Source organism: Grus americana, chromosome 2 (genome assembly GCF_028858705.1).
Source record: "Grus americana isolate bGruAme1 chromosome 2, bGruAme1.mat, whole genome shotgun sequence".
In the NCBI taxonomy this organism is placed as follows: domain Eukaryota; kingdom Metazoa; phylum Chordata; class Aves; order Gruiformes; family Gruidae; genus Grus; species Grus americana.
In genome coordinates this window covers 149,720,380-149,748,270 of record NC_072853.1, presented here as the reverse complement: position 1 = coordinate 149,748,270, position 27,891 = coordinate 149,720,380, and the positions used below count along the sequence as shown (strand labels likewise).

The following is a 27,891-nucleotide window of genomic DNA, read 5'->3' as shown; positions in this document are numbered from 1 at the left end:
CCCTTCCAGACTTAGCATTTTCCAGGGTACAGCGTAGCCCATTCCTGGAAATTCCATCTGGCTATAAGAAAAAACCAAACTTCACTGTGATGATAAAAATATGCAATGCACTGCCCAGAGAAGTGGTAGACTCTCCTTCACTGGGAAATTCAAGACTCAGCTTGACAGGGCATGGATAAGCTAATCTAAGTCTCTGCTTTCTACAGCAGTTCAGATGGTGTCCAGAGGTCCTTTCCAACTTAGGCTTTGCTATGACACATGATCACATGCTTGCTAAGATGGTTACTTGGGTCTGACAGTTTATTACCTCTGGTTTTACCTTTCAGCCCAAAGGATATGTTTACACATCTGACTAAACTATTTCCTTGCTCGTTTTATTCGTAACTTTCTTTGTAAGATTACCATTCTAACACTTGTGTCTTCACATCTTTAAGGAATTGCTCGCCAACCTTTTTTGTGTATTTTAATGATGAATTATTCAGGAAACAAAAGACAATATATTAAAATATGCTCTCTGAGGTTGGGATACAATCTGATTTTGTAACAAGATACTGTGTACCTGACAGGACACTATGTCAAACTCCCATGGCAAAAGATTGCAGTGCAATTGTTCGGCAGCCTAAGCAGAGTGAATTTCTTCACCAAAATCCAGATCACAGTAAAAAGCTACATTTCTATAAAAACTGCCTTTTAACGTATTCCCAACAACTGTTTCAAGAACTGACCATATTTAACATTCTTCTATATGGCAAGTTTTAACGTCTAGCTTTATTCACCTCCTCCCAAATGAACTCATTTCACCATAAACTTACAAAAAAATTAAAATAAGGTTGAGCAAGCAGACTCAAAATTTTGTAAAACTCAAGCTGGCAAACTAGGATGAGACCACTTTATTACCGACCTTTGGAGCACCCCACGGATTTCTTCAAATGATAAATGTCACCTACTTCTTCCTCTACTAGTGCCAAGGGGCAGTAAGTCTTGAGGCACCCTGATCATTTTCCTTAAAACTTCCTTTGGGAAACATCCAGATGATGGCCTTCCCCTGCCTGTGTCTGCAGGTAAATCACATTCTTGATTTCAGTTTTTCAGGAGAAGGAAACTATGCTGGTATCACTGACCAGCTATTTCCCAGGACCAAAATCATGCCAGATGACCTGTTCCAATAGTCTGGCCATGCTGGAGGCTAATACACCTCTGGCTCCTCTACAAGGGGTTGAGGTTGGGAGGTATCTGTACCTTTTTGGTACTTCATCCTTTAGGTAATTTCCTGGATGCTACAATAATCTTCTCTCTCCAGCTGTCAAGACAGTGATCCCTAAGCACTTGCTACTACTAGTCTTTCTGTAAAGGTCACTGTACTCTACAAATGATTTGTGGCAGCCTGTAATGCAGGAGGGAAGACAAACAAATACCTTGCAAAAGAAAGAAAAAGCAAAACAACTGCATCATGGTTTGCTTGCATTTTGTTTATCTAATACTGTGGCTGAACAAGACTCTCAGAAGTTTCTTGGCCTGTGAAACAATATCTGCAAATCTTTAAACAATGAGCTTGTTCTTAGTGGTTGGATTAATTCAAACTGTAGAAAGCTGCTTAGATTAAGACTGCATTGCTTTCATATGAAGTAGCACAGCAATGTGTCAGAGAAACAAATACAGGTTTTGTCCTGTTGACTCTCAGGCTGCTAATTATAAAAAGGGGGGAAAGGCCCTGTTACATGGCCTGTGATCTTATCCCTTATCCTTTCTGACCAGCACAATCTGGCAGGAAAGAAATAGTTTTACTGATAAGAAGGAGAGCTCACTCTCTTTAAGTGAAGGTATAGTAGCTGCTCTCCTTCAAGTCAAAAAGAGCTCATAGTACAGTATTTATTTAAGAAATTTTCCAATATGATGAATTATTAACTTGTTTTGATTGTGTCTTTTTGGATTAGACTGAGGAAAAGAAGTACAACTCCCACAATGTCTCCAGATCTCTGCAACACTTTTCATCAGTGCACTTTGGACTTGCAGAAGCAAACTGCAATCATATTATCAGTCAAAAAATGCTGCTGAAAAACAGCACTTCTATGAACAATTTAAATAGATGCTTTTGAAGTCATCTACAATGAACAACAGTTAACCCAAACATCCACCTGGGATGGTGAAGCCAGTTTGATGTTTGTATATTCCTACTCATTGAGACCTTCCAATACAGTGAGCTTGGTTATTACACACCATCTGCTTTGTCACATACTTACATGGAGCTTTTAGGAAAGGCCGAGGGGGCAGAAAGGGTGCCCTTATTACACTGCTGACAACCAATTTCGCTTCCATGGGGGATATTTGAGCATCATGCCTAATGTGTGCCTGAAGCAGGGGCTTAGATGAGAAACAACTGGCTGATCCTCCTCTTAGATGAGAACAAAGTGACAGGAGAGACAAGAGCTACCGCATGGGCTGTGGGGCTGGGCAGATGCTTTGCAATGCTTCTTGGCACCTGAAATTTCAAATGATTGAATAGCAGACCTATGGTTATGACTGCTTACCTGTCTCACTTATTAACAAGAAAATTGGAAATTCTCCCTTTATTTGTGAACCAAGGCAGTCTAGTCATGTAAAAGACAACCTATGTGTTCTGTTGAGCACGGTATTGCAATACACTGGTAACCTGGCAGTCTGTGCCGGTCATTAGTTTTCAGAAAGATTTTTATGGTTCTGCTCTTAAGCGCAACACCCAACATGCCTAGAACTGACTCAAGGCGTGCTGCTACCATACCTGCAATCAGAAAAGGCTCCTAAACTATCAGCCTCTGATTTAAAAGGCAAAATGTTTTCCATGGCTAATCAAGGCTTTTCTTCCCCATATAACTCCTATTCAACTTTCCCTCTCTGTTACATTTCAGATAAAATAACTGAAATCTGCCTATTGCAACGGGGCACCACCAGACTCAGCTACTTTGCTGAATTTGGGTGACCAAGTGCAGGTGATTTTGTGGGCTGGCAGAGATATCAGTATGAAATCAGGCTGGCTGTTTTAGTTAAACGAGCAGTAAAATGATACGTAAGCTTATGTTTCCAAACATAGGTCCTTGCCATATATTGAGGTAAGTAAAACTAGCTCATCACCCTCACCCTCCACTGAAACTATCTGAAGGCAGAGTGAACATTTTGAAACGATGACTGTATTTTAAAAGACCTCTGAAAGATCACAGAACCCAGACATTCAAGAAAGTTTTCAAACCACAGGGAAGATAAGCCAAAAACAAAGCAGCACTGGCTAGACAAACCTCACTTGAAAGGCTTGATAACTTTTGTCTGACTGCTTTTTTCAGAGGAAGTTAGGAGTTAGAAAAGCTATTCTGCTCTCAAAATCTAGGAGTGTGATCCTGAAATTAAAAAAAAGAAAAAAAAGAAAAGAAAAAAAGAGAAAGACAATGACAAAAGCATAGACATTTTGGCAGTATCCAGGGAAGTCTGACAAGCGGCAGCAGAAAGCACAGATCAAAAGAACACATAAGTTCTTTTATTGTAGAAAATACCTAGAATTCCATGTTTATCTTACCACAATAAGCTACTGAATGGTTATTTAAGCTGCTCTTGTTTTGCCAGGCGACTCAGTACGTCTGTAGGTTTTATCCTGTATTAGTTTTAGTCTGGTGTGTTTAAAATGCTACATAGCAAGTAAATCTAATCTAAAAGGTTATACGTCTCCTTAGGAAAAATACACGTCACAGAGAGTGATCACCTTAAACAGAAAATCTTTTTGGTATCAATTCAGAATTATCTGCCCCAGTTTCTACAACCAAAATCACATAGCTGTGATATATCACAAAAAGCCCAACCCCTTCTCCCTCTAGTAATACATTGCTAATAGGTATTGTGAGAAATCCACAGAAGTACATTAAAAAAACCCCAATCCAATATGAGAAGCAACTCACAAGTACCTGGTTGAGTACTTGTAAATTTTTTTTCTTTAATTTCCTCAGGTCTCCTTTTATAAACTATTAAAAGTTTCCCTAAATTACAAGCTGGCTTTGCCTATACAACAGAGTCACAAAAAAAAAATCTGTCTAACATATTAGAAGTGGAACTATTCTTGGCAAAATAACGTCTCTGAGACAGGTTTATGTCATGCAGAAACAAGACTGAACTTGTGAATTCATGGTTTCTTTAAAACAAAGCAATACCTGCTGTCACAGCATGAGGAAAGATATCTCAAACCCAAAATATTACAGCAGTAGCAAAGGAAGACATGGGGGAGAGAAGTAGCTCACTCATCTTCACTGTCCAAGTATCTTTGGAGTAGGAGCCTACTGTCTTCTAACCCCTTCAGTTCAGAAGAGATGCACAAAGTAGCAGTTACTCCGGAGTCCTGGAAGACTTCCAAGAAATAGATTAAACCTTACATATAAACACTCTCTATAATCAGAGAAGAAAGCATCTTGGGTTTTGCACAGCATATGACAAATTTTGAAACCATGAGATGAAATCAAATTGTATTTTACAATGGTTTAAAGGAAGCCTTTCTTCTGTAGACTGTCGGTCTCCTTCTCAAGAACATCTGGTAACTGCTGTAGTAACCTAAAGTCTTTTGTGCCTTGCAAAATCAACCTAGAAATATGTATAGACAATAGGATAACAACAATGGACATTCCTTCTTACAGGGAACAGTCTTTCAGGGAAACAAACAGAAAAAAAATCTATCAAAAAACGTCCATTAACTCTTACACAAGCCCCACAGTGGCAAGCCCTGGCTCCTCATCAGAGCTGTACCTGGCTGGCAGAAGAGGCACCAGAGGAGCAGCAAAGACCCGAGAGGCTCCTTTTTCTTCTCGGTTGTGCCACAGAAGCACGAGTGGCTACCTCCTCCTCAAAATCCATCCCCTCGGTAGCAGATTGCCACGAGCACGGGGTGACAGAACCGGGAGCAGCAGGAGTCCCTCTTCCTCCCGGTGCAGATTTTCTATAGGTGCGCGTATGCAGCAAAGCCTCATCTGATCTGAAATTTTGTTACACATCCGGGTGTATGAATGACTCATATATAAAAAATACTGGTTTCTCATGGTTGCATGCTTGCATACGGGTGGGGATTGAACAAATATACATTTGCACATGGGCTAGAACTATCCTTTTGTGACAGGATTACTACCCGAGACCAGGAGGTCACGATTTAGCAATGAAAGAGAGGGTAAAACACACACAGTAAAACGACGTATGCAAAAGGCGCAATCAAAGTAATACAAATGCTTAATGCTACGGTGAAATCTCTCGTAGAGTTAAGCTACAGCAACAACCAAGAATCACACCCGACCTCCGCAACACTCCTGGGTTACCGAAAGCTATTCATCGGCTGGGGAAGAAACCTGACTCCTACTTGCAGTAGGGTCCCAGGCTCGCTATGGGATTAACCCAGTTGTTCAGGCCCGGATTAGAAACCCGCGGCTGGGAGCCCTGCCTTCGCAGCAGCGCCTGTCAGCTGCCGGGTGCGAGGGAGCGGGGAGAGCCCAGCGTGCCGGGGAGCAGCAGGTGCCTGCAGCAGGACCTGCCCGCGCGGGAAGGCGCCTGCCGCAGCTTCCGGTGCGGAAAACGCTCGGTAAAAATAAAATAGAAGGGAAGTACACATGAGCCAGAAATTAAACGCTTGCATCTGATATCAGAGGAAGAGCACATCGGGCAGAGAACCTGCTAGGGGTTTGAGCCAACTGTACTCTGGTCAGCAGGAACATTTTTATTGACATCAATACCAGCGCCAGGAGGGCCAAGAAAAACATTTTGCTATCTGCGCCTCCTCGCTCCATCCCAACCCACCCTTTTGCGATATTCAGAAGGGAGAAGTTCTCCACTGGTATCCAGAAAGCTTTTGATGCTGTTTCTATCACATGTTTTCATTTAAATTCTCCAGTGACAGACGCAAGCTAATTGCCTGTGGTAAAACAGAGAGTCCCCGGGCTGCCCAGCGCAGAAACCCTTCTCGGCCCCGCTCGCCCACACAGGAGCATGCCAGGGGCTGGCAGAAGGCACCATCCTGCCTGTACCCCCCCCAGCACCGGGTTTAGTATTAGCCAAAAGAATGGCAGCTTGGGTTAGCAGCTGAAAACCAATTGACACAATAGCGATTCTTACTAAAAAAACCCCAAAATATTGCCAGCAGTTACTGCTGCATCACAGTACCTGCAATAGCACTGTGGTTCCAGTCTAAGTGCAGAGGAATACCGAGGTTCTCCCATATCCCTGGGTAGTAGATGTTGACATAATATTGTCTTTTAAATGCAAAGCTATTAAGCAATTTTAATATGAAATACCTTTTTTAAAAATAAAGAATGCATGATATGCATAATGAAAGAGTGAAATTAGCACACAGCACCTGTGAGGTTCTGGAGGTTTGGGGTTTTTTCAAGACTTTTAGGGAAAAATATAACCTAGATCAGGAATTTACTGAAATTATCATTTGTCTGTGAAAAAAAGAAAAAGGAAATAAAACAGTTTAAGATCTACAGGAATTTTTACAAATGTCCTAGCTTTTCAGGTACACATTTTTAATGGCAGTGTTTATGTTACAAGTATATTTTTAATTTTTTTTTTTACATTATGCTAAATAGTTCATCTTCCTTCCATACAATATTTACTGTTATTTAAATCAACCAACCACTGTCGTTCAATTATTTCTTCATTCGACCAATGCGAAATAAGTGACATTTCTTCTTACTTATTCTAATCAAAGTCAAATATTTGTTCCTTCTGTGAGTAATTTATTACTAATTACAGCAGTCTGATGTATGGTGTTTTGTGTTACTAAAAATAGGGCTACGAATGAATAAATGCAGCTAAAATTATGCGTTCAAAGCACAGTGGAAGAAAGCCCAAAGCTCATACATAGACATTGACAGCAGGTCTGTTTCCAGACTTTAGACACCCACATATCCACAAAATAGGTGCAAATTGGAAAAGCCTCTGCTTATTCATCTGGCAGTAAGTGTATCTAGAAGTGAATATATCATGTAAAATTTAAAATCAGACTCAACTTCTTTCAAATACAAAAAATGTTTTAACTCTTTGGTTTTCACTGTTCACTACTTCTTGCTGCCTTCTTCCTTGGAAGACAGACGTCTCCCTCAGGACTAAGAAAATACTTAACTTCGATTGAAATTGAATTACAATTACTTTTTCTATTTTGAAGGAAATCAATGCAAGAGCATGGAGACAGTCTATGAAATGTATATGTGAGAAATGTAAACCCCTTAGAGGCTAAAATATTCTTAAAACTTAGTTGAGCCCTGGAATTTACATAGTCAAGAATTTAGCAATCCAAAACAGAACTGGACATTCATGCAAGTATCAAGAAGATCCAGTCTTACAACTAACGAGAGCATAATTTTGGAAGATAAAATAAATCTCAAGGTGTGGGACAAAATAATCTGTAACTACTAAAGATTAGAACGTATATGATGTGCATGGCTGATTATCCAACATCCACCTCTTGAGAAATTGTTAGAACCTCCTTAAGAACCCATGGCGGAAGCCATGGTGAAAAGTACATTACCAGTCTTCCTGGATTTCAAACTTAACCTAAGAGAATAACTTCTCTATTCCTTTCTTTTGATTTTTAATTGTGGGGGGTTGGGTTGGTTTTTTTTAAAGTGAAGTGCACCTATGGTAGTCCATTAATCAGCCAGTGAAAACCTTTCCTAAACTGAAACAAATGACAAGGCTCAGTGTTTACTAAGGCACCAATCTCCTGGTGAATGAATGGAATCACTGCAATCCACAACACAAGAGAACACATAAAATGCAGCAGTACCAAAGGTACTAATTAAAGACGAAAAAACCCACAAAACCAAAAAAGGACCCTTCAAAACATAATCTCATCCAACCAGAAGTCCCTGTGTTGGCTTGACATGTCAAAACTTAATTCCACCAGACTCTGAATTTACTGAACTGACACAATGATAGGGTGAACGTGAAAGACACACATCTCAGCAACTGCTGTCAGTCACAGATGTTGGCTGCAATTTTAGCAATAGCACTGTTTCTCCTGGTGTACTCAACTCATTTGAAGGGAAACGAAATTGGAATATATGTTCACAAGAGATTTGCTTGTCTTATTTACTCTTGTTCTCTTATTGAGCCCAGTAAGGATTTAAATCATCCTAGGGATTATGGTTAAACCAAGCCACTTAATCAGGTGACTGGTGCAATCTGCCTTTGTTAGAAAATCAACTGAAAAATGCTGTAATGCAGCAGCAATGGTCCAGAGGTGCATTTACTTTGCTAATGACTGACATAAATATGTGCTCCCCTCCCAAGTGACAATGTGCAAAGAGCACAGAAACGTTCCCAGTGGGAAGCTCACAGGACTATGCGGCTGAAAAGAGAACAACCAAAGCACATTCACAACCATTTGCAGGGAAATGATCTTGAGACACAGCAAATATTCATAAATATTGAGGCTAATCACAGGCTACAGAAGGAACCCCTGACCGATGACCAGGGAAGCTACGCTGTAACCTCAGCTCTACCACCAGCATGGTCTGTTGCCCTCACCCAACACCTTTGCCTGTCTGTGATACTCCTCATCTGCCAAACAAGCGATCCTCACACCTTCTGTAACACACCTCCAGAACTATAGATGAGAGAAAACACCTGCTTTAAAACAGCACAGCCAAAGCTGTCTGTAGACCAGGGCTTCATTTTCACTTCTGTCACAAACTTCTTGTGCTCTCCTAAGTGAATAAGGGGCTTGAAATGAACTTTGGGGTCGCTGACAAGCCCCATCTAGAATGGTGTCCTGAGGACATCTACCATGCTCTTCACCCCTGAGCTGGGCATGAAGCACAGCAATCTGAGGTGCTTTGGTTTAAAAGTAGAGTTGGAAGAGGAAGCAGTGGCAAAGCACCCTTCATACACCAATCTACTTCTGCAGGACTTGTAAAGAAGGAGGAGAAGATTCAGCTTTCTGGTTCCCTAAGCCTGAAGGACGTTCAACAGCCACATCTCCATCTCTGGGCAGAGGACCTTGATAACCAGGCTACAGCAACACGGGGATAGGGCTTTCCATCACCAACTCTTGAAACTTTGCTGCCAAGAAGAAAGGAGCACAAGGTCTTCATGGCCCGGGAGAGCATGAAGAGAGGAGCTCAATTCTGCAGTCCTGTGATGAGGTTCATTCAGCAGCTGGCCTGAGAGGCTAACCACAAGGCTATGGGGGCCGAACCCTGTAACACGTCATTGCCCAGTGGCTCGACTTCAAAAGGGAAAATAAGGGTTTGCCTATCCCAAACACCTCCGAGCATCCCCAGAGGAAGGAGGGCATCAGGCACAGGTTCAGAGGAGGCAGGAGGTGCCTCTGCCACAGGGGTGGTCACTGCCAGGCCACTGCGCAGGACGTGGGCTCTTCTCTCCACCTCCGCTGAAGGAGTTAGTCTTGCACTGAACCCATCCACCAAATGAGGCCCTGCTGACTGCTTGGGTGCAGTTTTTGGTAGCCATCTACAGAAGCAACCCAAAAAGCACCAAGACTAAACTGAGTACGTGCAAAAATGCATCTATAAATGCCTCAGGATATTTTTAAGTTTCTGAAACCTAAGGAATCTCAGGTGTCTGCAGTAACTGGGAGAGGTTTCCATGGGCAACTCTCTTGAATGCAGCTGCCTGAACTCTGCTTTAAGGGATACCAAACTCCTAGATTCTTTTGGGAATCTAACCCTAAGTACTGAAACAAGATTACTGCGGTCATGTATTCAGTAAGCTGAATACAAAGTATTCTAAAAATACTTTTCTTTGTCATAAAATTAGGTTAAAAAAATATGCGTACAAAACTCACGTGAACAAAGGTAGGGATATAACAACTACCTGGGACTTCTGACTTACAAACAATACATGCTATTGAAAATGCAGAGGCGTTGCCACAGAAGAAAAGTTACTAATCCTGTTGGGGCAAAGTAACTGCACTGGTCTGTGGTTTGCATGGGGGAGGGAAGGAAAAAGAAAAGGAATTGCTTTATTAGCCTTTTTGCAGCCTTGTTTTGTTTGCTTTTTCAAAAGAACAGCTTTTTTTATTACTTTTAACTGATGGATATAAATGAAGAAATTTATGCTTATCAAAGCAAGTATTATCACTCTAGTTAAACTCCACTTAGTTCCAGAGACACCTTAGGGCTAGTGGTTTGATATGTACCTTAATATGTTGTCTTACTTTTTTAAAGTAAAAGGTAAAAAGCCTTGCCACTGAGACATTCTGCTAGGAATAGTCGTCTTCCTCGACATTTTCACTTACAGCCAATACAAAGTAAATCCACTTCACTTTGCTAATGAACCAGCTCTTTGTTCATTTATCTATCAAGCTATTTATAAATATCTTGCAATCACAGCATTATCTGGGGGCTAAAGAGCATGTTTCAACTCAAAACAAATGGACATGTCATCTCATGTCCTTCCATAAACAAAAGCTAAGGGCTCGGATTCCAGCAGAGATTTACGCCTGTAATCACGTTTCATATGTTCGGTTTCATAGCTTTACTTAGGCACTTTTAACAACACAAAGACCAGTTACCCTTAACATACAACAGCACTGGAAAGCAGTAAGTTCTTGTACCAGATGGTACAGGGGACACGTGTGGATGCTGCGGAGGGTCCCCCCTTCCCGAGCGTGCAATGTGCTCGCCTGGGCTTACAAAGACTCTCCAGGGAGGAGGGGGCATCGCCGTCTCATTTGGGCAGGATTGTAGTACCCATCAGAGGAGACAAGAACTCACAGAAATCTCCTCAAACAACTTCTGAAACTCTTTTTTTTTTTTTCCTCTAAACAAATACCTGCAGCCTACGCTGACACAACAGCAAGTTCTAGCTGTATGACACTGACCTTTCAGATAAAAATAGGCATTTTTTGATGACATGTTATATACACCAGTACGCGAACCAAATAGTAATTCAACAAAATGGATTTTCTCAACTAGAAAAATCTGCGGCAACACATATCCAGATTAAAATCACATTCTTCACAGACGCTGTGTACATTTTACAATCAACTGTAATTTTTTAACCTTGTTTTTTAACTGGTACAGACCAGGAAAGCATTCACACAATATTAACAGTAAATCAATTTCTCCCTGCCCGATTCCATGGCATCAACCCTCAACAGTGTAATGAATGCAAAATATGCTAGTTCATTTCACACGTTGTCATTTGTACATATTCTAGTACTAAATAATTAACACTCAGACTTTGATTAAATTGAAAAGTTAAATTGAAATTAATTCTATAATATTCCCATTACTGGCTTAGGTTCAAGATATAACTAGGAGTGTAAAAGCAAAAGCGCTATAACCAAGAAAAATTAGTCAGTGATTTCTTCACTTTGTATTCCTTTCAAATCCATTCACTTTAATAATCAATACATGTTCCAAAAAAAGTTTATTTAACCTTGCCTGATCAAGCAATGCAGAACGTCAGAAATCCTTTATACGCTGTTTTTTCACCTGGAATTATATAATGTGCTTACCATATTCTGAAACCGCCTCATTCCCTAAATCCTACTGAGGATTTACATTGAACTGAAGTTTCTCTCAGGTTTACATTTCTCAGGTGTCTTTAGGCAGAACCTACGATTTTTCTCTTTTCACATTTTTAAGCTCGGCCATTAACGACCGCAAGCCCCCACCCTTTCCCACCTAGATCGAACCCTTTTCAAAGGGAGCGACTTGAACCAACTCAACTTTGTAGCCCCAAACCCGCTCCCCGTTATCGTATCACAGCAGTGCCAGCGGGGGGGCTATCCCTTACGTCCTGATGTTTACTCAATCTGTCGTGATTGATGTAAGCACAAAAGTGGTTGCAACACAGAACCCAGAGATTTTACTGTCTCTCCAGAGGGACTGAAAATATCCTCTTTTGTTTATACCTAAAACCCAAAAGTCCTAATAGCATTTCTGTTGCTGGACTTTTAACTCCAAATATGTTTACCCTTTATCTAATGTACTTTTACCCAAGAAAAAAATCTATTAAGAAATGCCCCAGTGTTACCTTGTGATGTCAAAGCATATATTCAAAGTCTGATGCTATGATTCGTTAAAAAAAAAAAAAAAAGCCTCAGTATTTTTGCAGCTATCAAATGCTGGAATAAATGCTGTTGCAATTTTAGGGTTCTATTTTAACAGTTAAAGGAGAGACATCTGGCAATAATTTACAAATAAATACAGTGTCTCCATTCTTAGTTTCTCCTCCAAAACACTACCTAGGACATTTTTGCAGCATGATTCATATAATCAACATAATACATTACAATGCCTTTCAAATAATTCTGAATTCTCAGTTCATTCAATAAAAAACTCATTTTCGAAAGAGAAAAGGGAACATGCCATGCCAGAAAACTTGCTTTATTGACTCAGCCCTGCTGCCAGGAGGAACAGCGTGGTGAAGCAAACTCCACGATTTCAAAAGCATTTTTTTACAGCGAGGGCAGAAAGAGAAAGAGGCTTATTTACCGAAATGTGAGATTCCACACGTGAGGCCAGAGACCGTCTGAAATCCTCTTCCTTTAGTTCCAAAAGTTTTAATTTATGATGAAGCCTGTAATAATCCTTTCAAGCTGCCAGGTAAAATGCACGCCATATCTCAGCCGTATTTTCTTTCGCCCTTTTGCAGCGTAACTTTGTTATTTGCATAAAGCTTAGTTCTGGCCTATGGGACTTTTTGAACATCTACATGTTAGATTAGCTGTCTTGACATGCTCTATCAAGCATGACATCATGAATCTCCATGGTAACCTTAACCACACCTGCCCAGATGCCAGAGTTACCTGTCATGTTCAGACCTAACCGAACATAACAAAAAACCCTCAACCACCATTTTCTAGGCACTCAGACTTGCACAGGCACCAGAAGGGTGGTGGTTTTTTTTTTTTTAAATTGGTGGAAATCTAACTTCATTAGCCAATAAATTTGTGCTTCACGGAGCACTGGCTGAAATGCTAGAGCTGTTGCCGGCCCTTCCGCATCTCCCAGTGTATTTCCTAGCCAAACAACAACAAAAGAAATCTGTGGCAAACATCTTCCAGCTCATTTTCTAAGGCATGCTCAAAAGCTCCGGCTCTGAAAAACTTCTACATACCTATTTTTGCTCTCTGCCCCTCAGAGAGGGTTTTTTTTTAGCGAGGTGACTTGTAAAACAGGTTCACCGCAGGGGTAACCCCCCTCCCATGGCCAGGTTAGCATTTTAACCTCTTAATTGCAAACTCTTTTTCATCCTTGCAGCCGCTGGCCCAGCTTTTATACTTGTTCCTGCTCTTTCCTTCGCTGCTGACCGGAGTCAACCCCACCTAAGCAGGCGACTGCGTCCTGCCATGAGCTCAGCAGCAGATGATTCACACCATCTCAAACTTCAGAAGACCGAGACTGTTTTTCTCCTTCCTTTCTCTTTTTTCTTTCTAACTTTCCTGGGGATTACGTTAGCGCCTTGCTTTCATTAACGCAGACGAGACAGCCTTGGCAGAGGCGATGTACCCAAAGCTCCTGCAGAAACTTGCATTACCTATAAAAAAAGATTTTGTTTCCTGGTTTTCCAGGCTTCCAGGTGGAGGGAGCTCTGACGCCCGGCTGTGGGGTTCTCTTGCAAGGGGGACGAACTGCAGCCATAGGGCGAGCTGCCAGGCTGTGGGTCGTGGACCCGCGGCTGTGGGGTGCTGCGTTCCCCTGAGGGCTTTTCGGGGTGCACAAGGCACAGCACGCCTGCACCCCCACGACTGCTGCAAACTCAGGCCCCAGTTTACCACGCAGACCAGCTCAGCTGCAGGCTGTTTGCCTTGCGGCAGTATCCCAAGGCCCTTGTGCAAATAAAGACAGCCCCTGTCTCTGTCAGCTTTCCTTTCCAGAATAAGATATCACAAACAGGGTAACAAACCTGCGGGGCGGAGGAGGGATGATCTGTGTGCACAGCTGGGAGGTTTCAGGTCACCATGTTAGTTAACCATCAGTAATCCCCGCTGGCATTTTACCTGGCCGTGATTGTACTTCTGATTTGTGGCAGGTTATCAAGAGTAGAAACAGGTCCTCAGGAGGCACATCCAGGGAGGGATTTATCTGAATAAATGAAGCCTGGAGGAAACCATTAATATGTAGAGGAAGATACGGACAACATTCAGAGCTGACCTTGCTGGTGGAGGTGATACAGTACGTTCTGACAACGTCAAGTATTTTTTTCCTGATGTTTATTTGCTGCAAACCAGGGGTCAGTTTGCTGTACTCAGATACTGATGGTTAAAATGGACAAGAGAAGAAAGTCCATAAAAAAGAGACAATTACCAATCTTGATTTTCTGGCCCGTTTTGGTTGGCTACCGACCTGACAGAATTTAGAGCAACCTGGAAGACAAATGATGTGATATCCAAGGGACTACCTCCTGACTGTAAATATCGGGATGTTTTACGTTCCAGGTGTGCCATTTGACATAGAGATTAGAAAACGATGTGGCATTGGCTACTATCCTTGATAGATCTCCCACAGTGGAGGAATTCCCACCATAGATAATGTTGCCACTTTCCAGATACTGGAGCAGCTGGAAAAGAAAGAAGGGAGGAAAGGAACCTATAAAATAAATTGTAACATTGTAATTCATGTCTTCCCACAGGTCTCAGAGATTTTGTATATATGTGACCTATATATGTTACATACACATACCTACTACATGTGTATGTAGTTTGTCTTCTACACTACTGCTACACCCATACATATACAAGGGAAGAAAAAGGAAGTATATATGCTATACACACACATACATCCTCTGAAGCAAAATTATACTATGGCCTTATTCATGGAGCAGCTAAGTAAGCCTGCATTATGCATACACATATAAACAGATAAACACATACCTACGCATATATATACACATACCTACGCATATATAGACACACACAGATACATATATATACACGCAAACACACAGAAAATACACAGATACGTGTGTGTGCATGCATAGACACAACTGGTGAGAAAGAACCCCTCTGAACTGCAATGCCATGACCACAATAACCTGTTACTGCATCTGATGAGCCAGACGGTCGATACATTTGAACTAAGCAAATTTTTTACCATCAGCTGGAATAACTTATTTCTGCATGTTTTTAATGCGGCTTCTGTTCAGTTTATCTTTTTTTTTTTTTAAGTTATGCTTCTACAGTCTTTCCCATCCCCAAGAAAGATAGCCTAATACTCTAAGAGTAATTTTAAAGTTGTTTTGTTTTAAAATTCATACTCATTATGTACAATACATATGTCTAATCATCAAAAAATAGAAGCAGGAGACATTTGCATGAATTTTACCCTCAGTAAATTAGCAAGGATGACACATTTTAAACAAATAGCAGGAACAGTTACTACATTCCTTCTGTAATTTATTGCCTTCAGAAAAGGCTCAAATTACAAAATGTGTAGGGTGTAAAGCTGTAGGCTGTTCAAACTGGGTTTGCCGTGTCTGCAACACTGGAACTAAATATTTACATGACTCCAAAAGATCTAATCTCTGGATTTCACCCCCCTCCCGCCCCCTTTATTTAATTTGTATGCTATCTTTATCCACCACCCAGCACATTCCACACAGTCACTAAAGTTCATAGAAGAGATAAGTGGAGAGGGAAAAAAAACTTAAAAAAAAATAATCAAGGCTTTCAAAGGAAAGGAGGGAAGCTTTTTAAAAATAAGGAATAGATCATCCTCGTTAGAGCTAAAGTCTTGCAGCAACTTTATCTGGATACATATGGATTCTAGCAGTTGTGTTTTGAGGCAGTGATAGCACCTGGGATCTCCAGAGACTCTGTCAAAGGGAAGTTGTAGAGGGGAGTTACCAAATGACAATCTTTTCAAACTTGTAACAATGGTCAGATCTCCAAAGGTTTGGAAGGCTTCAAAAGACGCTCGGAATTCAGTAAGAACTCCCATAGCAGAGTACAGTATTTTGCCAACCTGTTTTTATTCCCTATTTACAATTAATTCGCTGCTAGTGCCGAAATACCTATAAAACACTAAGAAAAAAACCTTTTATAAAAGGTTTGCTGTCAATCATTTGTTAAACTGAGAATAACAGGCACAAGATTTTTTGAGCCTGAACTCTAAATTCTGCTATTTGATTGAAAAAAATGAATTATGGAATAGAACATAGATTGTCTGTAAAACTGAACAGATCAAACATTACACCCAAAACCAGAGCCCAGAGTCAGGCTGTGAAGAGATCCTCGCACGGCATTCCCTGAATTCAGAAGGTCGGCGTGATGGCGGCCTCCACCTGCTCTGAGAAATACATCAGCGTGCCACATCTCCTCTGACCCTACATCCACCTTTCGCTGCTGAAAAGCGATGGGAGGCCGGCGAAAAGCAAACCACCTTAAGGTACGCTGCTGACAGACCGACATGGATGTCAGAACAGCTTGGAGAAGGCAGATACCTGTGGGTAAGTCCGTTCTGTTTGTGTTAAAAGACTCAGAAATAGAAAAGAAAGCAAATGAAAGGGTAACAGAGCCAGCTAAAGCATACAGACACACTCTACGGATATTTTCTTTTCTCCCGGGCAGTGGTGCCAATACTGAAAGTGTAACAGAAGTTAACAGCTGTTCCATATTTTCCCTTCAGCTGTGAAAAGTAGATGGAGACCCATATACTAAGATCAAGAGTCTCACCTTCATCCCTTTCTCCGTGTATATTCTAAAAAAAATGAAAAGCTCTTTTAAAAATGTCAGTTTCAACAAACAATTCCAAGGTAATATTGAATAGTTTCATTTTTATTATTGTTCCTTTGAATTTCAAGGGAGCAGCTGAATCTTAGGCTATATAAAAAAAAATTAAAAATCTGTTTAATGCTTTGTTACATTCTCGCCTTTTGTAATGAGGTAACACTGAACTTTGTAGAAGTTATCAGGATTGTTTAACAAAAAGCAAGATATGAATTTGAGTGTCATACCTGATCTCTCAGCCTCTCCTGGTGTCCCATTATTGCTGTAGCATGGTGGGGATATTTCTGTTTCAGGTGCTCAAGAAAAGCCTCTCTCTTCCTGTCCATTTCCGAGGTTTGCATTCCCAGTATTTCTTTGGAACTGCGAGGGCCACCTACTGTATGTCTTCGAGGGATGTTACGGGTGGACTTTGAATTAGAAGAAGTGTGACTGTTCGGGGTCGAAAGGAGCTCTTTAGATCGGAGACATTCTGCATCGTCTAGTGATGTTACATGCAAACTGGTTTTTGTCTGGTCTGGAAAAAAAACCACAAAAAACCCCCAAACCAGAATATTACAAGATCTTAATCCAACATTTGCATTAATAAGAAAAATAAAAGAATAGATATAAAAGCTAGGTTCTTTTAAAAGTTTGGTGGTGTTCAATGGCATGTTCTGTATCATTAGTCACATATATGTTGTAAAAAGTGGCTTGAAAATAATCATTTATATAAGCTTTGCACAGTACTTACATACTTTTAACACACAACCGCAGTATTGTCTCACAGAAAAGTGAGCATCATTAAAGTAGATGTTCCTTTTATATCATCTCTACCACTATATGACTTGAAAAGAAGATCTGACAGTGCCCTTATTCCCTGACCTTTAAAATCTACAGGATGCTTTCCACGAGAAGAAACAGGTTTCTTCAATAGGCTCCAGTACACTTAATGGCCCTGTAACTAGTATCCGTAAGGATACCAACTGATAAAATTCCTTTGACAAGGAGATTGGAAATCCTTAATCTTTTTTCAGTGTGTTTTCAACATGGTCTGAAACACCTATGAAATAATAAGAGAGGTTTTTTCCCGATTTCTGACTGTGGTCTGGTTTTAAATTTCATGGATCTCCCTTGGATTTTATGCGTCTCAGGACAGCGGGCTGGAAAATACTACATCACTTTTTCAATAAACCATTTCTTAAGAAACAGAATAAAAGCAAGTTTTGTGTGATATAAAAAGAAAAAAACCCCCAAACTCAGATAAATTTTACAACTTTAAAATCTACTTTAAGACCAAAGACCATGACAATGTTTATAAAGAGATAGGCAGACAGCGGGTATGTAAGTGCTGGTTTATCTTCAGGTAACTGTGTAACACGAACCCTCTGGTGCATGAAAAAGTGTAGTCTGGAGCCTTGTTACCTAATACCTTTGAAAAATCCCTCACTCCTTTGTCAGCAAAGGAAAAAAAAAAACCAACCCAAACCAGAAGCATTGAAAAGGTCTCTCCAAGTCTGATGTGACCCTCCCCATCTTTACCAGCAGCCTCAGATGTCCCTGAGAGTGTTAACCCTTTACAGCATCTCCCCAGGAGCAGGAGGCTCCTTCCTCTACGTGTTTTTAATACATCTCTATTTCTCTCCGTCTGACACTTTTCTCCTCGGAGCCCTTTATCCTCCCCCACGTGCTGCCATTTATACAGCACTGCTGTTTGGAAACAGGCACCTACTCGCTTCTTTTTATGGTTCAGTCAGTCAGTCTGACACCCTGCCTACCACTTGCCTCAGGATTTTATGCTGAGGATTTTTCAGCTTTCTGGTGTGCGTTGTCAACTGCCTGCCAAGTCCCACGTAACATCAAGCCCTGGTAATAAAGTAAATCTGTTGGTGGAACTACTGCCGGTGCGATGTCCCACCAATTCATGTGGGGAAGCCCTTCCCTTGGGTTTCACAACAGAACTGGGCCCTGGAAGGTCCTCAAAGACTTTGCATGTTTCTGTAAGCTCCCTGTAATGTTCAAGGACTCCAAAATATCAACAACACCCTCTCATTTGCATTCATGGACACCTATCCCGAAAGCAGAACTGGCCATAGGAGCTCAGGCTGCAGGTGGCACCATGCTTTGATGAGCACAGATCCAGGCATGACTTTGGAAACAGGTTTGGTTCACAGCCAAGTTTTACTCTCACACAGATTCAAAATGCCATCTCTGATCTCCACAACACCTTCTTCTGAGATGCACAATCCTGGTTAAACCTTCAGAGCAGCAGCCTCATGTGTACATACACACACACTCTCACACATTCAACATTTCCAAGCACAACTCAATTAAAAAACATCCAGCCTCACTGATTACTGATAATTCAAAGCAATGATCATCAGGTACACTCAGCTTGTATGAGAAAAGTGACAAAAAGGAGAGTTCTGCTTGGAAGAAGTAAGCGTGGCTACTCCACATACCCTCAGTCAAAAGGGTTTCTGAAAGCTGCACAGGCGCTTCAATGGATTTTTACATGGGAGGAAAAAGAGGTGGGATGGGGCCGGCTGGAATTTACCATCTTTAATTTGTTGCACCAAGAGCCCGGAGGTTATATCCCTGAGGCTGCTGGAACAAAGGCGGCAGGCATAAATAAGGGATTTCCTTGGGGCTCGAGGGAGTCAGCGTGAGCGTGGGTGACTGAGTGCAGCAATTTGGTATAAACCCTCAAAGTATGGTCACAGCAGCATTTTCAATCACTGAATTGGTGGCAGGCACTTCCTCAAGAAGACAGGTAAACCTACACTGACAAAAACAACCCAAAGCTCATGAATGTGTATTTCGGGTCCTAAATCTTTCTCATGCAAAGCCTTTCCCTATTCTGTACTTCAGTCATTTCAATAGTTTTAAAAAAAGCTAATTATTTGGAACATAAAGAGACACATCAATTAAAGTGTTTTACCACTATTTGTTATTGGGTGAAACCTTGAGAAGGAATCAAAAATAACATATTTTTCTTATACTGTATTAGAAAGATCAACAAATTCTCTTATTTTTCTTTCATATATTTGAAAAATACTGTATAAATACCAGTGAAAAGAAAGGAATGTAAACTATGCAAACTAATTGATAGTCTTGCCAGCGAGCTGACCTGGGCATTCAGCAGGATCCCGGCATTACAGCACGGAGCAGCACGTGACTTTCTTTGCAAACCAAACTCTCTGTCATGTTTGAATGTGGGTCTTTTCCCTAGTAATTGCTGAAAAAAATCTTCCTTGGCCACTTACTAGATAGGGACAAGTGACTTTGATGGCGAGGCTGAAAGCTGGGATGGTGAACCCCCCCCCCGCCCGGGCCCCCGTACCTGGGGCACATAAACTCCGCAGCTGCTGTGTGGGCAACAGTACTACAGGGAGGACAAACTGAGGGAGGTTTTCTGGATCCTGGAGTTGCTCAATAATAGCGTGGGCAAGCCTTCCGTATCTTACAAGGGAAGATAATAGGCCTAGAAAATCAATCCCCACAGATAACTGTGAAATGTGTGAAGGATCATGTGATGGTTCCCAGAAGAGAGCTAAGAGTAGCGAAAGGATAAATTATGCAAGTACCCTCCTTGGAAAAGGAGCAAAGAGAAGCCAATGGAAAACACAGAGGTGTGAGATAAGCTTGTCTCCCTCTCTCCCTCCCTCATATTCAGAAGCTGAAGGTCTTTCTGCTCAATAAAGTAGCAAGTCTGGAGGGTAACAAAAAGCAAGTCTTGCTGATTGACAGGGGAGGGCTTTGGTTATCCAAAGGCTTGAGTAACCCTTACACTTGAGTTGCTTCTCTGATGTGAAAACAAATTTCAAGATTTCTTAACATCACCCATTACTACAGTGGATATAACTGCAGGAAAGGCTCAGGTCTGCGGCGTAGAAGCAGTATGCCCAGGATTATCAGGAAGATTATCATGAAGGATTAATTGCTTCTAAGTGAGCTAGAAATTTTTTTTGAAAAAAAAAGAAAAGTCCTTCTATGCATCCTGGTATGCAACTCTTCTAAGTCACACCCTCTATGAAGTCTACAAAGGTCAGGAAAGTCACTTTGCTCATTACTTTAAATGTTGTGAAGATTTTAAACGTCCTGTTTTGCAACCCAGGTGACATGAGAGAAGAACATTTTCAGAATAATTTCAGAAAGGAACAAGTATCGACCTGAGCCGTACTGATACTATGAAAATGAGTCTTGAAGCAAATCACATTCAATACTTTAAAAAAAAGTTTTAAAGTTTAAAGAAGAATACAATTTTAACAGCGCGAGTCAAACCCACCTCCATTATATTTATGCTAGCAGTAAAACTGAGATTATTTGGAATCTTTCTAATTTACTCCACTGTCTTTACAATTAGCTCTCTTTCCAAGAACTTTCAAATGTAAATTTTGGATATGGGCCAAAAGTACTATGTTTGATTATAAGCTTTCAGCATTCAAAAGTTTTGGGAATCGTAGGATCGGTCTGGTCAGACCTCTGTTCTTCTAGCTCCACATGTATCTCAGGCAGCTTCATACAACCCATACAGAAGAAATATGCTACCGAAAGTTTTTTTTTTCCTATTCAGACACATCCTTTAAGTGAAGATTTCTGTCCCACTAAACATAAACATATACAGACACAGATGCACGTGACTTGCACTGCACAGTATTTTATTTTAAAAAATGAATCAAAAGAGCATCAAGCAATTAATGAACCCCCAAGAAAAAAAAAAGAAGAGTATATTTTTCTCCTAAGCTCTCTATTGACTGTTTTCTGGTATTACCGATAAACTTGTGTGATTTCTTGTTAAAACCACATGTATCCGACCACTCACTACGTGTTTCACAGAAGCACAGTAACACAACGTTGTCTGATGTGCCTGTGAGGAATACAATACCCATGAACCGGCAATGTTCACAGGTGCTCCACAAATACTATAATGGCTATAGATCAGATTAGGTATTTGTCATGCTACTGAATGTTATGCTCCACCTGGGATAGCCCACGTAGTAATTCACCAGGAAATAGTTTTCCCTTGGTTTTAGACAAAATCTGTAGTGCAACAGCAATTGTACGAGCGCACCCCAGCTGACCCACCCTAAAACCACGCTTCTAATTTCTTGGCTTCGCTCCGGACAAACCCAACTGGTTTCACACGAAGTCAACTAACCCAGTGACAATCTGCCGTGAATCTCCCTCTTTTAAAAGCCACCCCAGGAAAAGATGAGCTCAAACCTACTTTTCTGAAAGAAGAGCTATTTCCCAGCCATAGGTGAAGCATGCAGAGCATTTAAAGGGAACGTGACATTAATTTCCACACCCCCACGCACCCCCGCGGGAGCAGCACCCTCCGCACCAGGCAGTGTCCCGCAAACTGTGACAGCGATACAGCACGCTCCCTGCTTTAAAGGTTAGGCAGAAATCTCTCTACAGAGAAAGTTAAACTCACAAAGTCGGAGCATTAGGGCAATCTGCAGAGCCATCAGCACAAGAAAGACATGCCTTTTTTCCCCCCCCATGCATTCCGCCTCCAGTTATAAAAAGCAGCAACGAGGGGCACGTTTAAATGTAACTCCATCTTTGCCTGATTCTCTTACTTACCCTTCATCTGTCTGCTGTCTGTTGAGCAAGCCAGGCACAGCTCAAGTTTCTGGCTTTCATTTTCCTCCATTGTCCCTGCCTACCGCACAAGCTCCCCTCTCCAACTTGGAAGCCGCAAGCGCCCGGACTGTCAGCGCCAGTCTCGGGGAGGAGAAAGGAAACTCTCCCTTCCTTCCCCGGCGCAAAGTCCCCCCCTAAGCGCCCCGCATGCCCGTGGTGCCGGGACCCGCCGTCCTCGCCGCGGTGGTGGGCGGCGGCGGCCGATCGAGCCCCCCAGGCCCTGGGCCCCAACAGGTGATGGGCTTTTCTGCAGGCGAGCCCCTAGCCGGCTCGCTTCCCGCTGCAGCCGGGGAGCCTTATGAAAGGGAACATTTCAAACATGATTACAGGCCCGAGTCTCTGCTGGAATCCGAATCCGTAGCCTTTCAAATCTCTGTCATGGGACAAAAGCCTTTCCACAGAATATTTTTTTAAGCTCGTAACCACCAAGCCCACAAACATTCCTGATAAATGCTCCTCTGTCTTTTTTAGCGTCTAGTTTAAAAGTAATTCATTATATAAGCGCTTTGAGGTTTTGTTTTCTGTTGAATTCTTTCAAGCTGCTCGGAGAATGAATTAGGGAAAAATCAAGATACAGGAATTCAACTTTAGTGAAGCCAATAAAAATGAATGGTAGCAATATGTAAGCAGGCACTTTGGTTAAGAGGGATTTTGAAGCCTCAGTAGCAAAGCATATAGAAACATATAACTAATTCTCTTTTGGCAGATCAGAGGCAGGAAGCCTGCATGAGAATCGATAGATCCATCGGGCCATGAGGCAAAAAATAATGTGCCTGAGAAGAATGAGATCAAATCCCACAGATTCCAGCAGATGCCACATGTGTTGATTTAGCGGAGAGTATCAGACCGAATTAGTCCGTCAAGTCATAACGCAGAGCCAGAGATGGTGGAACAAACTGAGTGTTGAGTTACAGCATCAAGACCAGAAAGTTTATCCATGGACAACTGCTGAATTAGGTTAAGAACAAAGCATAACTGAGATATTAATAAAAATATGCAATTTCTCATTTAAATCAACCTCATACTGCAACACCAGATAACAGTTAGTATCTTGGATGCCTTTTTAAACAGACCTAGCGTAATCTGGTCTTCCAAGCTTTCTTCAACTCTGACTTCAATATAACATCAGCTAAATTGCTTGCAATGACCTCTCAACCACCCAGTCCAGACAGGCTAGGAAAATTCCCCTACGTTTCCTTCTACATCTCTATTTGGCAGAAATGTCATCCTGTCTACTTAGATTATTGAATGCAGAAATGTTTTGTGTATATATAAATTCAATACAGAAGCTCAAGGAGAATCACTCCCCTCATGCCTCAGTCCTCCCCTTTCCAGACAGAAAAAACATTTGAGTAAATTACAATTAATAAATGAACAAAACTGTTGTTCATTAGATCAGACATACATATTCTCTAGCACTTAAGAAATATTTATTTTCCTTTTTAACAATTAATTCTATATGGTCTTGGAACCTGGCAAAGGTCCCAGAAATCCGGCATGGAAAACACAGAGAAGATGAAAATACAATCTAAACATTAGCACTGCTATTTAAGGTCTGCAGTACAGTGCTCCCAACAGAATGCTCCTATAGTTGCCTGCTATATAAAACCAGTGTGATATACATTGTATTTAGAGTAGTGTTTTTACTGGCCTTGGGTTACTGTCCGCTCATTCTGATTGTGGACTATTTTTGGAGAAGTGATGGCCAGCCATCCTACTTATCTGATGTTGCCTTTTGCGATATGGAGGAATGTGCCTTTAACATGGAGGTTTTCCAGAGTCTGGACAAGCATGATGAGCCTCTTGCAACTTACGTTCACAGCCAGCTGGAAGGAGAAGAGGGCTTTTACAGGAATAGTCATCACTGAACACCACCAACTACAAGAAATGTAAAATAACTCAGAAACCCCCGATGGGAAAAGAAAACCAGTGCAGTTGCCTGGAGTAGCAACGTGAAAGCTGTACCAAGACGTTACCTGTACACCGGGCTCAGAAACTGAGTTAGGAAACTAAGGGCACTTAAAAAGACCTTATCCTGAAATAACGCAATGGAAAGCACAAAACATACTTGTCTACAAATGCCTAAAAGGAAGGTTCATTTGCAGCCTTGTACTTAAAACAGGGTTAGCTCTGGAGATCAGTACAGTTTGTACCAAGAGCCTTAGTAAGATCAGAATCAATGCACTCTAGCCCTTTAGAAGGCTTTACCTCCATCCACGGTGGGGAAAAACCCTAGAAAATTAGTTGAAGACTAAACAACAACAACCAAAAATCATTAAAATTGAAATATCTACTTTTAACCAGCACCATTAGTTTCCACAGCCACGAGCACAAGACAGAGAGTTGGTCCCTTGACCCCTCCACTGCTGTGTCCTACTGAGCAGCCAGGTGCCCCTTGGGACGGTGCCAGCCTGGTCTGAAACTGTCGCTTTCCTGGCCACAGCAAGATGCTCCCACTGCCAAGACTGACAGTAAATAGTATTGCTGATGCTGCTAAGGGGCCTGAGCAACACTGACCCCCAAAATGCAGAGATGATCTAGGAGAGATTGTTTATTTGGTTCTGGACTGAGTGTCACCTTGGGAGAACTTCTGCAGCTGCAGTAGTCTCTCCAACGGGATTAAAGAACATTGGCAAAAAGTGAGTTGAAACATGGCATGCTTCAGTATCATCAAAATCAAACGAATCAAAAGAGCCTGCCCAGCCTCAGAGGAAACATAATCATCTCTGCTGCTGCTCAGGAACAGTTGGGACAGCAAGGTCTCAAAACATGTTCTTACTTTAAGGGAAAAAAACTTGGTCCCTTTGTCCCAGACTGGGTTTAATTAATATATGTAAGAAGGCCATTCCTTAAAATCTTACCTAAGTCTATTTAAAAGAATTCATGAAACTCCTTTAGCAACTGAGAAACTGGAGACAGCCGGAACCATTATACTGTTAGGCTCAAATAAGGAGCTCCCCAGCACAGTCAGTGGGATGAATCACTAACGACAAGTTAAATAAACTTGATTAACCAGTTCACAGCTTGCAATCAGCATTTGTTTATCTGCCGGATCAACAATAACAGTGGTTTCTTTTAATTACTGTGCTCAGATCTGGACCGATCAATATCAAAACAATGCATAGAGAGTAAATACTAACAGGTTATGCTATTTTAATTGTGTTTAATGTCCCAGAGTGACTTAAACACATCTGGGTTTAGCATGTGTGTAAAAAGGAACAATTAACAAATACTGGCTGTGCTCAATTAGTCAAACTTATAATATACAACAACGACTTCGTGGTTCTAGCGATTATTTGCAACTAAAAAACTAGGAAATTAATTATTAATAGTCAAATCAGAGAAACATCCCATAATTAAAGACCTGTTTCAATGCCCATGTGAAATCATGTAGCCACTGAGAAATACATCGTGAATGCTCCCAGCAGGAACCAGCCTGACACTGTCTAGCCTACCGTAGTCCAGAAACAAAATAAATATTAGACCCGAAGTGGTGAGGCAGAAGTCTGGGAGGAATTACGAGCGCTCAAGCACCTCTCCAAGCCATCATGCAGCCAGAGATCGCTCGGGCCTGCCCTGGAGGAGGGGAGCATCAAGAGGATGCTCCAGTGGATCAGGAACCCTCCCCTCCACGCCAGGGAGCTATGGGTGGCCATTCGCTACCAACCGATCAGATTTGAAATGGAGAAAGTAACTTTAACTAACTATGGAAAAACAGCACTGAGGGTGGTGAAACTCTGATTTCCACCTCGGCCAGCAGACAACAGTTTCAGTGCTGCAATTAATTTGAGCACATCGCTATTCTCATTTGTGCTCTGAGTTCACTGCGGCCCTCAGCGTGGTCTCTCAATGCTTAATAACTAAAATAGACTCACTCCTAAAAGAAAAGGACTATGTTCAGATATGTATATTATCAAATATATTATTTGATATGTATATATCAAAGATGATATAATACTAGCCATTAGCTTGTATATGCAAGTAAATCGGGGGGGGGAAAGAGGTTTACACTATTTTAATTAATTAATTTTCTACTGATTTGGTATTGTACAACGCGGAATCACAGGTTTTTAGATGTGGAGGGGGACTTTATGATCGTTTGGCCTCATCTGCTTAGTAAGGGATTTCAATGAACTGGGTCCTAGTTATAATGCAAGGATAGTGGTTAAACTATTCAGTGGCTGAATTAAAGGAAAATATCTGAACTTGATTTTAAAATTTACAATGACAAACAGTCTAATACAACCTCTGGGATTATTTATCATGAAGTTACGTTCGCTGTTAAAAAAATCTGTGGAGACTTCCAATATTTATACTCTCTGCATTCCAGTTCAGTTAAGAACTCTCATACTCGCGAGGAAAAACTAGCCAAAGGAGTGAAATGGTAACACTCCAGCTGAAGCAAAGAGGAAAATTGAATACGAGCTTCTCTACACATCTCCACATCAGACTTTCATCGTGTTTTGTCAGACCTACAGGTTTCAGCTCTTCAGAGAAGTTCTGAGACTGACAGTGGTGCCAAGAGCCACCACCAGACTTAATCACTAAAACAACTATTAAAAGGAGTCACTAAGAGGTTGAACATGAGCTGTTCAGACAGAAGATACATTCATCTTTCCAATTCCATTTCAAATGTGGCTCTGGGGTGCAGTAATCATCACCTGCCACTTGGCATCGCCGAGCTCTCGTGTATGAAGAAGGATGTAACATCCTAGCCCACCTCCAGTCAAAAAGTACTGTTCTGTTAAGTGTCTTACTCATCCCCAAGTAACAGAGAATACTTCCTTCAGTCCAAAAAACATTTTGCTCAAGCTCACAACTCTCACACCTGGAGACCTACACCATGTTTAATAGGTCAGGTTTTCTGTTTTCCAAATTTTATTCTTGTGTCCTTCCTCCTCCTCCAATTTTTTAAACAAATGAAGAGGTCTGAAAGCAGTAAACACTTGTGCATGCCCTACATCAAACTGAGAAAAAGGACTGTGGTCATCACAAAGAAGCACTAATAGTCAAGTGGGGAGAAAAAAAAAAAAGGTGATTCTTCTCTTTCATCCATAACTTTATCTACCTCTCTAATTTGGGACAATCCCAACAAAGCTAACTTTAGATACACTTTAACATGACTTCCCACCACCCAAGGTAAGATGGAACAGAGCTAAATGAGCGTAATTACAGGATTTACTCGTGTAATGCAACACCTTATTTCAGACTTTTTACCCTCCGTTGTTGTCATCCCACCGTACCACGCTAACATTGACATTAGTGCATTGCCATCAGCACACCCAACTTTGAACTGAAGACCCTGGCACGCTACAGCTCCTCCTCACACCTGCCAGCCTGGCCAGCTCTTCACACATCACACTTTCCACACAGGATCACCTGTGGTAAGGAATGAGATCAGCCCACAAACACAGAAATAGAAAATATGAACATCTGTTTTTGTAAGGTACCAAACAAATGACTCTGTAAAAGGAAAGCGTGCCTTAAATCACGGAAATTTCAATCACTAGAGTTTAATCAAATAAAAAGCAATCTGTGGGTGGGAAAGAACAGTGTACGGAATTGTT

At 41.4% G+C, this 27,891-nt stretch overlaps 1 protein-coding gene across 10 annotated transcripts in view; it reads right to left on the bottom strand.

Annotated features, from left to right (window-relative positions):
• The window catches only part of KIAA1217 (KIAA1217 ortholog), a 376,038-nt gene that overhangs the window by 167,893 nt on the left and 180,254 nt on the right, over window positions 1-27,891 (bottom strand). For 3 of the 10 annotated variants that reach the window (XM_054816855.1, XM_054816860.1, XM_054816858.1), the window contains exons 1-2: window positions 22,265-22,419; window positions 16,924-17,210 (exon numbers count right to left, since the gene is read on the bottom strand). In XM_054816855.1, coding sequence (XP_054672830.1) covers window positions 16,924-17,210; window positions 22,265-22,334 — 357 coding nt within the window. In that variant the 5' untranslated portion in view covers window positions 22,335-22,419. Of the gene's footprint in view, window positions 1-11,479; window positions 11,580-12,461; window positions 12,615-16,923; window positions 17,211-22,264; window positions 22,421-27,891 lie in introns of those variants that run through there. The other 7 variants (XM_054816867.1, XM_054816868.1, XM_054816856.1 and 4 more) reach the window with 5 other exon arrangements.